General features: G+C 44.3%; 1 protein-coding gene across 1 annotated transcript in view; it reads right to left on the minus strand.

Moving 5' to 3' along the window:
- Positions 1-12523, minus strand: part of RASL12 (RAS like family 12) — a 31114-nt gene extending 18591 nt beyond the window's left edge. Inside the window, exons 1-3 of the mRNA XM_070953628.1 lie at positions 12455-12523; positions 3996-4122; positions 2568-2624 (exon numbers count right to left, since the gene is read on the minus strand). Coding sequence (XP_070809729.1) covers positions 2568-2624; positions 3996-4113 — 175 coding nt within the window. The 5' untranslated portion in view covers positions 4114-4122; positions 12455-12523. The remainder of the gene's footprint in view (positions 1-2567; positions 2625-3995; positions 4123-12454) is intronic.
- Between the last annotated feature and the right edge of the window lie 4142 nt (positions 12524-16665).

Here is a 16665-nt window from a genome sequence, read left to right on the forward strand (position 1 = left end):
TTTTATACAAAGTCAGCTTATTGCCCCCACAATCCAGGTCCTCATTTTACCTACCTTGGAAGGATGGAAGGCTGAGTCAACCTTGAGCCTGCTGAGAATTGAACTCGCAGTAATTGCAGGCAGCTGGCAACTAAATACTACTTTAACAGTAGTTTAATCCACTGCACCACCAGGCTCCTGATTTTGCAATATCCTTCCCCTGGAGTGGGGAGGGAATGGAGATTTTGCAATATCCTTTCCCCAGGGAATGTAAATTTTGCAGTATCCTTCCCCTGCCACACCCAGCAAGCCATGCCCACCAAGCCACACTACACCCACCAAGCCATGCCCACAGAACTGGTAATAAAAAAAATTGGATTTCACCACTGGTTCACACACCCAGTCTGCCTCCAAAAAGCAAATTATGACATCTCATACTTAGTGTCTCCTTTAAATCAAACCTTCATTTCAGAATGTTTAACAGAGAGAGATGCAAGTGATAAAACCCATGAAGTATAACCCAATACAAACATTTTTCCAGAGTTTTAGAATTCCAGGCAAAGCACTGTGGTTCCAGTATCCGTTTAGCTGAGACTAAAAATGCCACCACTTAAATCTCTGGTTTTCCATCCATTAAAAACCCTGAGTAAGACCACAGCTGGAAGACTGCATCCAGCTTTGATCACCACTTACAAAAAAAGATGTTGAGACTTTGGAAAAGAAATGTGCAGAGAAGAACAACGAAGGTGTCTAAAACATATGAAGAACGGTTGCAAGATTTTGGGTTTGGCTAATCTGGAGAAGAGAAGGACGAAGGGTGACATGATAGCAGTATTCCAGTATTTAAGGGGCTGCCACAAAGAAGAGGAGGGGGTCAACTTATTTTCCATAGCACCAGAAGGCAGGACAAGAAACAATGGATGGAAACTAATCAGGAAGAGAAGCAACCTGGAAGTAAGGAGAAACTTCATAACAGGGAGGACAATTAACCAGCGGAACAGAAGTTGCCTTCAGAAGTTGTGGTTGCTCCATCTCTGGAGGTTTTGAAGAAGAGCCTGGACAGCCCCTCTTCTGAAATCTGCTTCAGCAGGGGGTTGGGCTGGAAGAAGAGATTGGACAGCTAGCTGTCTGAAATGGTATAGGGCAGGGGTCTTCAAACTTGACAGCTTTAAGACTTGTGGACTTCAACTCCCAGAATTCCTCCTCCAGTCATTTTAGCTCAGGAATTCTGGGAGTTGAAGCCCACAAGTCTTAAAGCTGTCAAGTTTGAAGACCCTTGGTATAGGGCAGTGAGGGCTAACCTTTTTGCCATCACATGCCAAAAGCAGGGGTCGCACGGGGGGGTGGGGTGTTGCACGTGCGCATGCCCACACCTATAACTCAATGCCTCTCCCGCGCCCCACCCACTCGCGCATGCGCGCATGCCCATCCCCCACACTCCCCCTGCTTTTGGCATGTGACGGCAAAAAGGTTACGGGTGGGCCCGGTAGGCCTGTTTTTCGCCCTCCCCAGGCTCCAGAGGCTTTCTTGGAGCCTGAGGAGGGTGAAAATGGCCTCCCCACTCCCCGGAGGCCCTCTGGAGGTCCCTCCAGTGGGCGTGGAAGACCCAAAAATCAGCTGGCCGGCACGCTGCAGCTGAGCTAGGGCAACTGTTGCGTGCCCACAGATATGGCTCTCCATAGGTTCGCCATCACGGGTATAGAGTCTCCTGCTTGAGCAGGGAGCTGGACTAGAAGACCTCCAAGGTCCCTTCCAGCTCTATTCTGATTGAGAAATCCAGGAAGCAAATCCAGGCTGAAGAGAAGGACAGCAAAAAAAAAAAAAAAATCTTTTAAGGTCTTGGCTCCTTGCCATTTCAAGGGGGATTTGTGGGTTGACAAGGGATCTGCATCACAGCTCATTAACTTTCTGGAAGTTTTTTTTTTTTTTTTGTTTAAGTCCAGAAGCCTCTGCTTGCCCTCCTAGGCAATCATTGTTTTCCATCTCGATTTTCCTTGGTATGTGCTCTAAATTTGGCAGCTTGTTTTGAAACAGCCATGAAGCATATTTGCAAGCAGAACTTGGAAGAACTTAAAATACCCTTGCAGCATGTTTGGAATTAAAAAAAAAAGAAAAAAAAAACCCTCCTGAAGAGGGCTGACATTTTCCAGGGACCCAAAAAAGGGGATCCATTTGTCTGCTTGCTGGGAGATCCCTTTTCCTTCCACCCTCCCTGCGTTTTGCTTTGAGTCGGGTAGGTGGGTGGTTGCTGGTGGCCTCTGGGATCTGAGCCATTTCTTGCAACCCAAAGCAGGATTATCCTAGCTGACCGATAATCGACCTGACAAATCTCTCTTTGGTATCCCAACTTCCAGTATCTGTTCATGGGGATGCACGAACTTTTCAAGCGTGTGTTATCTGGATTAAACCTGGATTGCAAGTGGTTTTCCCAAACAGGTGGTGGGCTCTGGTTGACTTGATCTGGGATCAGAAGCTAAACTGGTCTAAAGCTGTTTAGTCGGCATGGAAAACTCATCAGTGAATCCTGACCGAGTTGAGATTGCAAAAGGGCAACATTGGAAGCATGAAGGAGACACCTTCAGACTTACCCAGATTAGGGTCGTATTCGCTTATAAACCTCTTGGTAAGAAACTTCACCGTTAGCGCTGCAAGGAAAAAGAGAAGGTTACCATACTTCTTCTGCACGGGTCATCTCCAATTGTAGGACTTTTTGCTAAATCAGTTTCTCCTTCAACTAATTTGAGATTCTTTCTTGGCAAAGCCCCTTAAAAGAATATCCAGAAGCTTCAGGTGGTGCAAAAATGTGACTGTGTGGGCAGTTATGAGCAGGGGAGTTGGATTAGAAGACCTCCAAGGTCCCTTCCAACGCTGTTATTCTCTAATTCCTAGAACTGCAGAAATTACACCTCTGCTCTGCAAGGTGTACTGGTTGCCAGTTTCCTTCTGGGTTTAATTAAGGATGCTGGTTTTTAACCTTAACCAGTGTGTCAAAGGTGCTTTTTCAAAAAGCAACTGGGATGTTTTTCCTTGAGGAAGAAGAAGAGTACTTATCCTTTCATCCCCCAACCATCGCAACTGATGAAGCTTCTTGGTTGAGAAGCAAAACTACTTCTTCTCCTTCTCCTTCTCCTTCTCCTTCTCCTTCTCCTTCTCCTTCTCCTTCTCCTTCTGCTTCTCCTTCTCCTTCTCCTCCTCCTCCTTCCCCTTCCCCTTCCCTTTCCTCTTCCTCCTCCTCCTCCTCCTCCTCCTCCTCCTCCTCTTCTTCTTCTTCTTCTTCTTCTTCTTCTTCTTCTTCTTCTTCTTCTTCTTCTTCTTCTTCTTCTTCTTCTTCTTCTTCTTCTTCTTCTCCTTCTCCTTCTCCTTCTCCTTCTCCTCTTCCTGCTCCTTCCCCTTCCCCTTCCTTTTCCTCTTCCTCTTCTCCTTCTCCTTCTCCTTCCCCTTTCCCCTTCCCCTTCTTCTTCTTCTTCTTTTCCTTCTCCTTCTTCTTTTCCTTCTCCTTCTTCTCCTCTTCTTCCTCTTCCTGCTCCTCCTCCTTCTCCTCCTCCTCCTCCTTCTCCTTTCCTCCTCCTCCTCCTCCTCCTCCTCCTCCTCCTCCTCCTCCTCCTCCTCCTCCTCCTCCTCCTCCTCCTCTCTCCTCCTTTTGGAAAAAGAAAAAGTGCTTTTGGAAAAAGCACCTTACAGACAATTGTGACCAGGATGACTGAGAATCTCCACAGACACATTAACCAGTGTGTTTTATCAGCCCAAACAATCAAGTTAATTGAGCAAACCATGATTAAGTAAATAATTGGTAAGCAGATACCAAGTCTACTTAAGAGTAGATGATGAAGCAGTATCTTCTCCTGGACTCCTGACTCCCCCTCAACCTGGTTTTCTCAAGACATATTGCATTTCCTTCCAAATGTCAAAAATTGCAAAATAGTGGATAAGGATAGTCAAAGCTACAAAGAACCATCTTCAGAATAGCCCATGAGGACTGCGATGCTGCCGCAGAAGGAATGGAGTTGTCTCCTAACCTGATTTCCCAGATCCTTGGCAGCCCAGGATGGCCACGTTGCACTCCTGCAGAAGGTGTGGGAGGTGGCGTTCGTTTGCCCAGGGGACAGTTCGAGGTTTGCCAAACATGGAAGACATCTTTCAACTCTACAAATAAAACCCAACAATGAATAATTCTGCATTGAAGGGAAATAGTATCAAGTTCATGTGAAGTGTTAGTACTACTTTATATTGCTTTAGTCAGATGAGACTAGGAGTATTGTGTTCAGTTTTGGTCACCATGATACAAATGAGATGTTGAGGCTATAGAAAGAGTGCAGGAGAACAAAGCTCATTAGGGGACTGGAGGATAAAATATATAGTTGCAGGAACTCGGTATATCTAGTTTAACGAAGAGAAGGACTAGGGATGACAGATTACATATTAACAGAGTTGGAAGGGACCTTGTAGATCATCTAGTCCAACCCCCCCGCCCAAGCAGGAGACCCTACACCATTTCTGACAAATGGCAGACCAATCTCTTCTTGAAAGTCTCAAGTGATGAAGCTCCCACAACTTCCGAAAGCAACTTCTGTTCCATGGGTTTGATTGTTCTCACTGTCAGAAAGTTCCTCCTCATTTCTAGATTGAATCTCTCCTTGGTCAGTTTCCATCTATTATTCCTTGTCTTCGGGTGCTTTGGAAAATAGCTTGACCTGTTCCTCTCTGTGGCAGCCCCTCAAATATTGGAAGACTGCTATCATGTCTCCCCTGGTCCTTCTCTTCACTAAACTAGCCATGCCCAGTTCCTGCAACTGTTCTTCGTATGTTTTAGCCTCCAGTCCCCTCATCATCCTGGTTGCTCTTTTCTGCACTCTTTCTAGAGTCTCAACAATTTTTCTATAGTGTGGTACCCAAAACTTGATGCAGTACTCTAGGTGTGGTCTTACTAGGGCTTTATAGAGTGGTATTAGTACCTCACTTGATCTTGATTGTATCCCTCTGTTAATGCAATTTAGGATTGCATTATAAGACATGATAGCAGTCTTCCAATATTTGAGGCTGTCTTAGAGAAGATGGGTCAAGCTATTCTCCAAAGCACCTGAGGGTAGGACAAGAAGCAATGGGTGGAAACTAATCAAGGAGAGAAGCAACCCGGAACTAAGGAGAAATTTCTGAACAGTGAGGACAATTAATCAGTGGGATGACTTGCCTTCAGAAGTTGTGGGTGCCCCATCATTGGAGGTTTTCAGGAAGAGACTAGACAGACACTTGCCTGGAAAGGTATAGGGCCTCCTGCTTGAACAGGGGGTTGGACTAGAAGACCTCCAAGGCCCCTTCCAACTTTGTTATTCTGATATATTGTTTTCTTTTGTTGTCAGTATCCACTGCACAGATTAAAACAGCGCATTAGCACTTCTAATTCAGAGAGAATTCTGATTTTGGCAAAAATTCTTCCATGTCTGGTTTTGGATGGAGTGGCACTGCCCCCAGACAGTCCTGGCGAGCAAGCTGGGCTTCCTGCTGGATTCACTTACTCAAAAAAAAATCTTAAGAGTTGAACAAAATTGGCTTAACATGATGGAGGAATTCAGCCATGAAATACATGATTGATGGAATTTAATGTTAACTAAAGTCTCAGCAATTTGGGTTAGAGTTTGCCCCTCCCTAGTCAGAAATGAGTCAGAATTCCTGAACATAACCAGTGACTTGAAGACAAAATTATAGTTTTTTTTAAAAAAAAACCCTAAGCACAGCAATAGAAAGACTTAGCAATATAAATTAGAATGGAATGGAATAACAGCATTGGAAGGGACCTTGGAGGTCTTTAGGCCAACCCCCTGCCCAGGTAGGAAACCCTACACCACTTCAGACAAATGGTTATCCAACCTCTTCTTAAAAACTTCCAGTGTTGGAGCATTCACAACTTCTGAAAAGAAGCCGTTCCACTGATTAATTGTTCTCACTGTCAGGAAATTTCTCCTTAGTTCTAAGTTGCTTCTCTCCTTGATGAGTTTCCACCCATTGCTTCTTGTCCTGCCCTCAGGTGCTTTGGAGAATAGCTTGACTCCCTCTTCTTTGGGGCAGCCCCTGAGATATTGGAAGACTGCTATCATGTCTCCCCTAGTCCTTCTTTTCATTAAACTTGACATACCCTATTCAGCAGCCGTTCTTTATATGTTTTAGCCTCCAGTCCAGTGGTGGGATTCAGCTAGTTCGCACCTATTCGGGAGAACCGGTTGTTGGAAGAAATCTTATTTTGTTGTTTTCCACTTTACAGGGCTAATCCTGTAAGGAAGGCAGGAAGGAAACATTCTGGTGTTGTTTCTAGCCTAATCTTTTTTGCCTTGCTTACAGAAACTGCCTCTCCGGTTAACCCTTATTACATTGTAACAGCTAAGGCGAAACACCCATCAACGTGAATGATGTTGAGTTGGCCACGCCCACACAGTCACATGGCCACTGAGCCACGCCTACCCAGCTGGTCATTAGGGCGGAGAACTGGTTGTTAAATTATTTGAATCACATCACTGCTCCAGTCCCCTAATCATCTTTGTTGCTCTTCTCTGCACTTTTTCTAGACTAGATTCTCAACATCTTTTTTACATCGTGGCAACCAAAACTGGATGCAGTATTCCAAATGTGGCTTTACAAAGGCGTTATAAAGTGGCATTAACATTTCATGTGATCTTGATTCTACCCTTCTGTTAATGCAGCCTGGAACAAAGGTAATTCACACAACACTGAGAAAAATTTCTCTACTTGTGCCTTCAAATAAAGCAGTACACCGAGCTATCAGTCTTGGTTTATAGACCACCCGATATAGTAAGCCAAACTCAGCAAATGACAGGATGACACGGGGCATGCTGCCAGCTCAGCTGAAAGGAAGCAGTTGTCTCAAGTTGAAAACCTGCCTCTCTCAAAGCTACTTTCACTTTATCCTCTTGAAGCTGAAGAAACCATCGGGCTTCAAAACTTTTAGCAAGGGGTTCTCTGCACGGTTGCTGGGTGGGTGTGAGGGTGGGTGTGACCATGGTGGGCGTGGCCTGGTCTGCACCACGGAGGGGCATTTTTGCCCTCCCCAGGCTTTAGAGGCTTTCTTTGAGCCTCCAGGAGGGCGAAAACGACCTCCCCAGGCTCCAGAGGCCCTCTGGAAGCTGGAAACGGGCCTGTTTCAGGCCTTCCCGAACTTCCGGTAGGCCTGTTTTTCGTTTCAGGCCTTCCCGAACTTCCGGTAGGCCTGTTTTTTCGCCCTCCCCGGGCCTCTGCACACATCCTGCATTCCCCAAAGTATTAGAAAGCATCACAAGGAGCAATGGAGGGAAACTAATCGAGGAAGAAGCAACCTCAGGGGCTACCACAAAGAAGAGGGAGTCAAGCTATTCTCCAAAGCATCTGAGGGCAGGAGAAGAAGCAATGGGTAGAAACTAATCGAGGAAGAAGCAACCTAGAACTAAGGACAAATTTCCTGACAGTGAGAACAATTAAGCTGTGGAACGGCTTCAGAAGTTGTGGGTGCTCCATCACTGGAAGCTTTTAAGAAGAGACTGGACAGCCATTTGTCTGAATTGGTATATGGTTTCCTGCAGCAGGTTGGACTAGAAGACCTCCAAGGTCCCTCCTGACTCTGTTATTCTGAGAAAAATGGCGCTTCTCCCCATCAACTCCATCTGGTTGACAAAGATGGAGTGCCTTTGGAGAGAAGAGAACAGAATGAATCCATCATTCTTGCGAATCAGAGCATTTTCACCAGGTAGAAGGTGATCAGGACATGCCCAGATGCATGGTTTGCTTCATCATCTCTCGATGGAATTCCGCAGCAATCCAATTTTTTATTTCAGAACAGTGAGGCTGCTTGTTTTAATCACTAGGACTTGTAAACTGTATCATTGTTTGCTCTTTTGTAATGTTATGGTTTGATTGTATGGAATTCTATTGCTGTAAACAAGTAGGACAAGACATGAGCTGCTTCTTTTAAAGACAGTGTAAGGTAAAGGTAAAGGTAAAGGTTCCCCTTGGACATATGTGCTAGTCGTTCCCAACTCTAGGGGGCGGTGTTCATCTCCGTTTCAAAGCCGAAGAGCCAGCACTGTCCGAAGACATCTCCATGGTCATGTGGCCGGCCTGACTAAACGCCAAAGGTGCACGGAACACTGTTTCCTTCCCACCAGAGGTGTTCCCTATTTTTCTACTTGCATTTTTTTAATGTGCTTTCGGACTGCGATGTTGGTAGAAGCTGGGACAAGTAAATGGGAGCTCACCCCATTACACGGCACTAGGGATTCGAACCGCTGAACTGCCAACCTTTCGATCGACAAGTTCAGCGTCTTAGCTACTGAGCCACTGTGTCCCCTAAAAGACAGTGTAGGCATATTTAAAATAAAAACACAAAATAGAGCTCTATGCATTGCTGAGCTCTGGGGTCAAACTTAACTTCCAGGGTCTGTTAATCCAGGTCTGGAATGGGGTGGAGGGGTCTGTTTGGAGCTGAGCTACTGATGTGCATCTTTTCTGCTTTAAGCCTTTTAGCACATCTGCTTTTGATTCAGAGAGCCCTGAGTTAGGATAAACACAATTTTGTTCACAGGAGAAAAGTCAGAACGGCTTTTGAACTGGAAGCAAGATAGGCCAGAAGAGAGGAGAAGAGAGGGAAGGTCCCCCCAAGTAGCAAGAGACAGCTGGGCTTCGTGTAACTCAAGTAATGTGCTACTGAAGATCAAAGATAAGAGTCCTGCAGCGTTAAATAAAAGCTAGTTTGTACAGCATGCTAGTCTAAAATCTAGATGGGTTAACTATGGCTTGGTGCAGGGGTCTCCAACCTTGGCAGCTATTAAGACCTGTGGACTTCAACTCCCAGAATTCTGGGAGTTGAAGTCCACAAATCTTAAAGTTGGCAAGGTTGGACACCTTCAGCTTAGTGTGTAATGCAGATCTGAGTGAGCTGATAGTTTGGTGAGTTGTTATCTTTTTACCAGTTGGGTTAATTTGACTATAGTTGGGGAAGCCAAGCTGTTCTGTGGGCGTGGCTTGGTGGGCGTGGCTTGGTGGCTGTGGCAGGGGAAGGATACTGTAAAATCTCCATTCCCTCTCCAATCCAGGGGCAGGTTACTGCATTTCCTCCCGATCAACTGGAACTCGGGAGGCAGAGAATAGATGGGGGTGGGGCCAGTCAGAGGTGGTATTTACCAGTTCTCTGAACTACTCAAAATTTCCACTACCGGTTCTCCAGAACTGGTCAGAACCTGCTGAAACCCACCTCTGAAGCCAAGATTTAAGGGGATCTTTGCAAACACCCCAAAGATTTATCAACTTCATAGCAACGTACTTTTATTTAGCACTTCGACCTAAGCACAATAGAGCATGTTTTCGTTCCACAAACAACATCCATCCAGGTAAGCTGAGTTAAAAGAACATCTGGTTTCAACTCCTCTGAGGAGGAGCTTCTGTAGGTGAAGAGGAGCTAGAAGCTGAATCTACCTGCTCTATCTAACAAAATGAAATTCAAGGGTGAAAAAAGTAAGGTTCTACATTTAGGCAAGAAAAACAAAATGCACAGGTACAGTATATGTGGTACCTTGCTCAATAGTAGTAACTGTGAGAGGGAGCTTGGAGTCCTATTGGACAACCATTTAAATATGAGCCCTGCCAAAAAAGCCAACACAGTTCTAGGCTGCATAAACAGAGGGATAGAATCAAGATCACGTGAAGTGTTAATACCACTTTATAATGCCTTGGTAAGGCCACACTCGGAATACTGCATTCAGTTTTGGTCACCAGATGTAAAAAAAGATGTGGAGACTCTAGAAAGAGTGCAGAGAAGAGCAACAAAGAGGATTAGGGGACTGGAGGGTAAAACATATTAAGAATGGTTGTGGGAACTGGGTATGTCTAGTTTGATGAAAAGAAGGACAAGGGGTGACATGATAACAGTGTTCCAATATCACAGGGGCTGCCACAAAGAAGGAATCAAGCTGTTCTCCAAAGCACCTGAGGGCAGGACAAGAAGCAATGGGTGGAAACTAATCAAGAAGAGCAACAAGCTAGAACTAAGGAGAAACTTCTTGATAATTACAACAATTAGCCAGTGGACCAACTTGCCTCCAGAAGTTGTAAATGCTCCAACACTGGAGGTTTTTAAGAAGATGTTGGATAATCATTTGTCTGAAGTGGTGTAGGGTTTCCTGCCTAAGCAGGGGGTTGAACTAGAAGGCCTCCAACTTTGTTATTCTATTCTATTCTTAGTCCAGCACCTTCTCCACTGGACTACATAAGCTTTGGGATTGACTGGTCCAAAGTCAACTCATGACTAAGAAGGAACTAGCATCTGGGTCTCCCCTCTCCCAGTCAAGCATCTTTCCCACTAAACCACCTCTGTTTCATTCTCTCGTTTAATACCTACAAGAACCACACCCAAGAAATTCAAAGGTAGATTGGGAGCAGATCCCCCCATCAAAAAAACTTGAAACAAAGCTTCTTTTTAGATTAAAATCTAAATTTAGATCAGAAAAAGAACATTTAATCGGATGTCTATTTTGGGTCTACTGCAGTCAGTGGCCCAACGAAGAAAAGATGGACAAAATCCAGAATGACTCTGGGTTGAACATTCCTAGAATTGTTTCTTGTCTTGATTAAACTGATCCATGTGAACCTCTCAAATGTTGAAGATGGATCTTCTGCAAGTCTCAGGACAGGGACCTTGGCTCCTTTCCTCTTTTAAAAAGCTGGCTCACACAAATTCACAAACCATCACAGCTGAGTTTGCACAGTATCCAAAGTAAGATAAGGACTTTAGAATAAAATGTGAATCCAGCATGGATTTCCCACAGGCCTGTAAATTGGAATTCAATGCAGGTAATATTGAGACCAGAAACGTGATATAGATAAAAAAAAAAAAAGACCAGTTGTATCCCTAATATTATCTTGATATTATAACATATTTTTCTTTGCTTCTTGGGTCGAAAGTAGAGTCTTACTCCTTCCCATCAAATAAAGATTGGCTGAATTCTCACAACATGTTGAACCACAACATTAGCCAATCTCATTGAGGCTGGCATCTTGTGCAAGCTTAGTCTGTTGATGGTTTAGGATGTCATGCACATCCGGAAAACAGTATTTATTGAGCCAATGTAAACACGGGCAAGCCTGCTGGGCAAAAACACAGCCTGTAAAGATTTACTACTGTAGGATATGCCCCTATATTTTCTGGGTTGACCTCAGCCCAGCTCTTGTATATTAGAAGAATCCAGATTCCTTGTTAGTTTGTAGCTGAGCGTGTTGTGCAAAACCTAGGAGGCAATGTTAATTGAGTAAGCTTAGTCAACCCTGGGGGAGGGAGGGAGGTATCATTCAAGACAGAGCCAAAAAGAATCCCCCACCCCACCCTTTTTGGTTCCTTTGGTTGGGATGCTGCACCAGCTACAAGGATGGAGCTGATGCCCATGGCTCGAGTGAGCAGAATGAGTCAGAAGAACCCCAAGCAACCAGGGTTGGCTTTCCACATTTCAGAGTCAGGGGAAACATAGAATAGAATAGAATAGAATAGAATAGAATAGAATAGAATAGAATAGAATAGAATAGAGTAGAGTAGAGTAGGGTAGGGTAGGGTAGGGTAGGGTAGGGTAGGGTAGGGTAGGGTAGGGTAGGGTAGGGTAGGGTAGGGTAGGGTAGAGTAGAATCGGGTAGGGTAGGGTAGGGTAGGGTAGGGTAGAGTAGAGTAGAGTAGAATCGAATCGAATCGAATCGAATAGAATAGAATAGAATAGAATAGAATAGAATAGAATAGAATAGAATAGAATAGAATCAGAGCAGGAAGAGGAGGAGAAATAGAATAGAATAGAATAGAATAGAATAGAATAGAATAGAATAGAATAGAATAGAATAGAATAGAATAGAATAGAATAGAATAGAATAGAATAGAATAGAATCAGAACAGGAAGAGGAGGAGGAATAGAATAGAATAGAATAGAATAGAATAGAATAGAATAGAATAGAATAGAATAGAATAGAATAGAATTCTTTATTGTTCAAGTGTGATTGGACACACAAGGAATTTGTCTTTGGTGTATATACTCTCTGTGTACATACGAAGAATAAAATACATTCCTCATGAATAAAAAGATACAACACTTAGTGATAGTCAAGGTTACTAACAAGGTATCAAATCGTACTAGGAAACAAGTAAAAACAATATAAATTGAAAGATACAAGCGACATGGTTATAGTACTAAGTGGAAAAAGATAGATACTAATAAGGAAGAGAAGAATAATAGTAATACAGGCTTAGTAAATTATTTGACAGTGTTGTGGAAATTAATTGTTAAGCAGAGTGATGGAAAAAACTGTCCTTGTGTCTTGTTGTTCTGGTGTGCAGTGCCCTATAGCGTCGTTTTGAGGGTAGAAGTTGAAACAATTTATGTCCAGGATGTGAGTAACATGCCCACTGCTACCTTCAAAAGGGAAATATTTCCTCCTCAGCCTTAACTGCCATGAATTAACTCACCTTCAGTTTACAACAGGAGCCCCATCAAAGAATGCTGGAGAAATTCAGCCCAGGTTAGACATCCATCCATTCATCCATCCAGGCTAAATCGGTGTCCAGCTGGCAGAAAAGCTCTCTCTAAAACTCTGGGGACCGACGTGGAGGGGTGGTGGTGGAAAGAAGCAAGCCTGAAGCCAGGTCTCTGCAGCGGACAACCAAGAGGCAACCGCTCGCTCTGGACAGCTGCCGGTCGCCTGGATCTGACTTGAATGAATGAGGCTGAGAGAGGGAGAAGTCCCTTCCCCTGGCAGTATTTGCCAGCTGAGCTCCAGCCAAATTCCTTGTAAGGAAAGCTGCTGCGGTGTTTTTGGCCTGGGATGGACACGTTTTCCCATCAACAAGAGGGCAGGGCAAGAGCGAAGGCCTTTCCCGCTGGAGGGGGTGAGGGGAACGTCAAGGATGCCCAGAGACAAGTGGGGAGAAAGCAGAAAAAGCCAATATGCAAGGATGCTTCCTGGCTTTACTCTTCAAGTGGGGGGTGGGGTGGGGGGAATGAGTTGCAAATTTGTCCTGGGTCTCCTTTAGCTGAGGGTCTAAATAGAATAGAACAGAACAGAATAGAATTCTTTATTGGCCAAGTGTGATTGGACACACAAGGAATTTGTCTTTGGTGCCTATGCTCTCAGTGTATATAAAAGAAAAGATACATTCATCAAGAATCATAAGGTACAACACTTAGTCATAGGGTAGAAATAAGCAATCAAATCCTATTAGAAAACAATCAATATAAATCCTAAAGATACAAGCAACAAAGTTACAGTCATGCAGTCATAAGTGGGAGGAGATGGGTGATAGGAACGGTGAAAAGACTAATACTAATAGTAATGTGGACTTCGTGAATAGTTTGACAGTGTTGAAGGAATTATTTGTTTAGCAGAGTGATGGCATTCAGGAAAAAACTGTTCTTGTGTCTATATCTATCTATCTATCTATCTATCTATCTATCTATCTATCTATCTATCTATCTATCTATCATCTATCTATAGAGTCGAGTCGAATAGAATAGAATAGAATAGAATAGAATAGAATAGAATAGAATAGAATAGAATAGAATAGAATAGAATAGAATAGAATAGAATTCTTTATTGGCAAAGTGTGATTGGAGACACAAGGAATTTGTCTTGGTGCATAGGCTCTCAGTGTACATAAAAGAAAAGATACGTTCGTCAAAAATCATAAGATACAACACTTAATGATAGTCATAGGGTACAAATGAACAATCAAATCATATTAGGAAACAGTCAATATAAATCATAAGGATACAATCAACAAAGTTACAGTCATGCAGTCATAAGTGGGAGGAGATGGGTGATAGGAACGATGGGAAGACTAATAGTAATAGTAATAGTAATGCAGACTTAGTGAATAGTTTGACAATGTTGAGGGAATTATTTGTTTAGCAGAGTGATGGCATTCGGGAAAAAATTGTCCTTGTGTTTAGTTGTTTTGGTGTGCAGTGCTACATAGCGTCGTTTTGAGGGTAGGAGTTGAAACAATTTATGTCCAGGATGTGAGGGGTCTGTAAATAGCCACCAGTTTAAAAACTGCCCCCCCTATGGGCAAGGGCTGCGGGTTTCTCTGTGGGAAAGAGACTTTGGGCGAACGCTAGTATAATCCTGCTCTTGGGATAAATATAGGCATCCAGAAGCATCTCTTTCAAGAGGCACTGCTGGCACCATATTTGGCATCGTCAAACAATCGCTAGTGACCTGGACTGACCCCCTAACTTGGCATCTTTTTAGTTTCACCGTCCACCCCAGCCTGGATCTTTGATTTGTGATACCAGGGATGGATGCAGGATCCTGAAGTCTTGCATATAACCCAGAACCCCTCCAAACATCGACAATCAAAGGAAGAAACGTGGTGTCCAAGAGGTTCCCCTAAAGGTCTTGAGATGACCTCAATCCTACGCCAATGGAAGGTCTTGTCAAAAACATTTGACCACCGTCTCTGATAGAAGAACCCAGATTAATTTCTCGCCATTCTGGGTAAGAGGTAGGATTCAGCCAACAACACATCAAGCTGCTGTTTGTTTAATTGTGTTGTATTGAATGAACCATAACAGACTGGATTCACCTTAGACCAGTGGGGAAATCCAAATTTTTTTACTACCGGTTCTGTGGCTGTGGCTTGGTGGGCGTGGTGTGGCTTGGTAGGTGTGGTTTGGTGGGCATGGCAGGGGAAGGATACTGCAAAATCTCCATTCCCACCCCACTCCTGGGGAAAGGATATTGCAAAATCTCCATTCCCTCCACACTCTGGGGCCAGCCAGAGGTGGTATTTGCCGGTTCTCCGAACTGCTCAAAATTTCCGCTACCGGTTCTCCAGAACCTGTCAGAACCTGCTGGATTTCACCCCTGCCTTAGACACTGAAACATAAATCACGGTGGAGAAACCACTATAGTGGATTAATTAACCCGTTAATCCACACCCTAGCAAATGACATGATTGCTCAGAAATTGCATGAATCCATCCACTGTGCCTGTGGAGATTCCCAGTCATTCAAGTCATGGTTGTCCCATCGTTTTGTTTTTTTTCCAAAAGGCAACTGGAGTTTGCTTGCGTTTTTTTTTTTTTTGCTTGAAAAGGTTTCACTTCTCATCCAAGAAGCTTCTTCAGTTCTGACTTCAGTTCAGTCAGAACTGAAGAAGCTTCTTGGATGAGAAGAGAAATGTCTTCAAGGAAAAAAAACAAAGAAAGTCCAGTTGCCTCTTGAAAAAAGCACTCGTGGGACACCCACTATGCCTTTTCCTTGTTCTTTTGCTTGGCTGTTTGTATGAACCTAGCTAGGTTGAATGATCCTTTGCGATAATCCCTTGGTAGAAGCCATGGCAAGCACGCGGAGCTTTTCCATGGCAAGTGCAGATGTTCAAAGGGGAATCCAATCCAGTGTGCTTCAGACCAACTTGTATATTTTTTTCCCTTCTGCCCTTGGCCTGTTTAAAAATGACAGGCAGTCCTGTTGATCAATTAGAGAAGTCTTTCTGCTGAGAATGATTAAAACGAGATGTGTGTGAACTGCCATAATTCCCAGGCTAAGGATAGTAGACTTATGACAAGACTTCGAGTAAGTTTACTAACTATAATTCCCATTTATTACTGTAGGATTTCTGGCATGCTTTTCCAGTAATGATGCTGGTTCTCTAATGGCATTTGTAATATTCGTGATGGGTAGGGAGAGGAGAAATGTTGCAGAAAAGGGCTGGGCGTGTGAAACTCCAAACTTTCTTCTAAATAAAAAAATATGTTGAAGACTCTTGCATTGCTTTGCAGCCTGGCAGCTTTCTGCACGCATGCCGATACACACAAAGACATGAAACGTTAGAAGTTCAAGTCAGGTTGGCAGGAAGGTTTTTGTGTGTGTGTGTGCATAATAACACTGGATTCTGGATTATGCTTTTCTTGTTTTCAACACAAATGTATGATACAGATGCAAAGGCCCTCCAAAATTCAGCTCGTGATCGTTCCAGGAGGCACAAGAGCCAAAAAAGAAATATTCCAGCCAAATTTGTAGGGTAGACTTTTTAAAAGTTAAAAAGAAGGGAGGGAGGGAGGAAGGAAGGAAGGGGGAGGGAGGGAGGGAGGAAGAGAGAGGGAGAAAGGAGGGAGGGAGACAGGGAGAGAGGTAGGAAGAGAGAGGGAGAAAGGAGGGAGGGGAGGGAGGGGAGGGAGGAAGAGAGAGGGAGAAAGAAAGGAGAGAGAGAAGGGGGAGGGAGGGGGAGGAAGACGGAGAAATAGAGGAGGGAGGGAGGAGGGAAGGAAGTGGGAGGGAGGGAGGAAGAGAGAGGGAGAAAGAAAGGAGAGACAGGGAGGGATGGAGGGAAGGAAGGGGGAGGGAGGAAGAGAGAGGGAAAAAGAAAGGAGGGAGAGAAGGGGGAAGGAGGGGGAGAAAGGGAGGAAGACAGGGAGAAATAGAGGAGGGAGGGAGGAGGGAAGGAAGTGGGAGGGAGGGAGGAAGAGAGAGGGAGAAAGAAAGGAGGCAGGAAGAGAGAGGGAGAAAGGAGAGAGGGAGGAGGGGAGGGAGGGGGTGGAAGGGAGGAAGAGAGAGGGAGAAAGAAAGGAGAGAGGGAGGAGGGGAGGAAGGGAGGAAGACAGGGAGAAAGAAAGGAGAGAGGGAGGAGGGGAGGGAGGGGGAGAGAGGGAGGGAGGAAGAGAGGGAGAAAGAGAGGAGG

Source organism: Pituophis catenifer, unplaced genomic scaffold (assembly GCF_029215685.1).
Source record: "Pituophis catenifer annectens isolate HBS135680 unplaced genomic scaffold, rPitCat1.0.hap2 SCAF_14, whole genome shotgun sequence".
Classification (NCBI taxonomy): Eukaryota; Metazoa; Chordata; class Lepidosauria; order Squamata; family Colubridae; genus Pituophis; species Pituophis catenifer.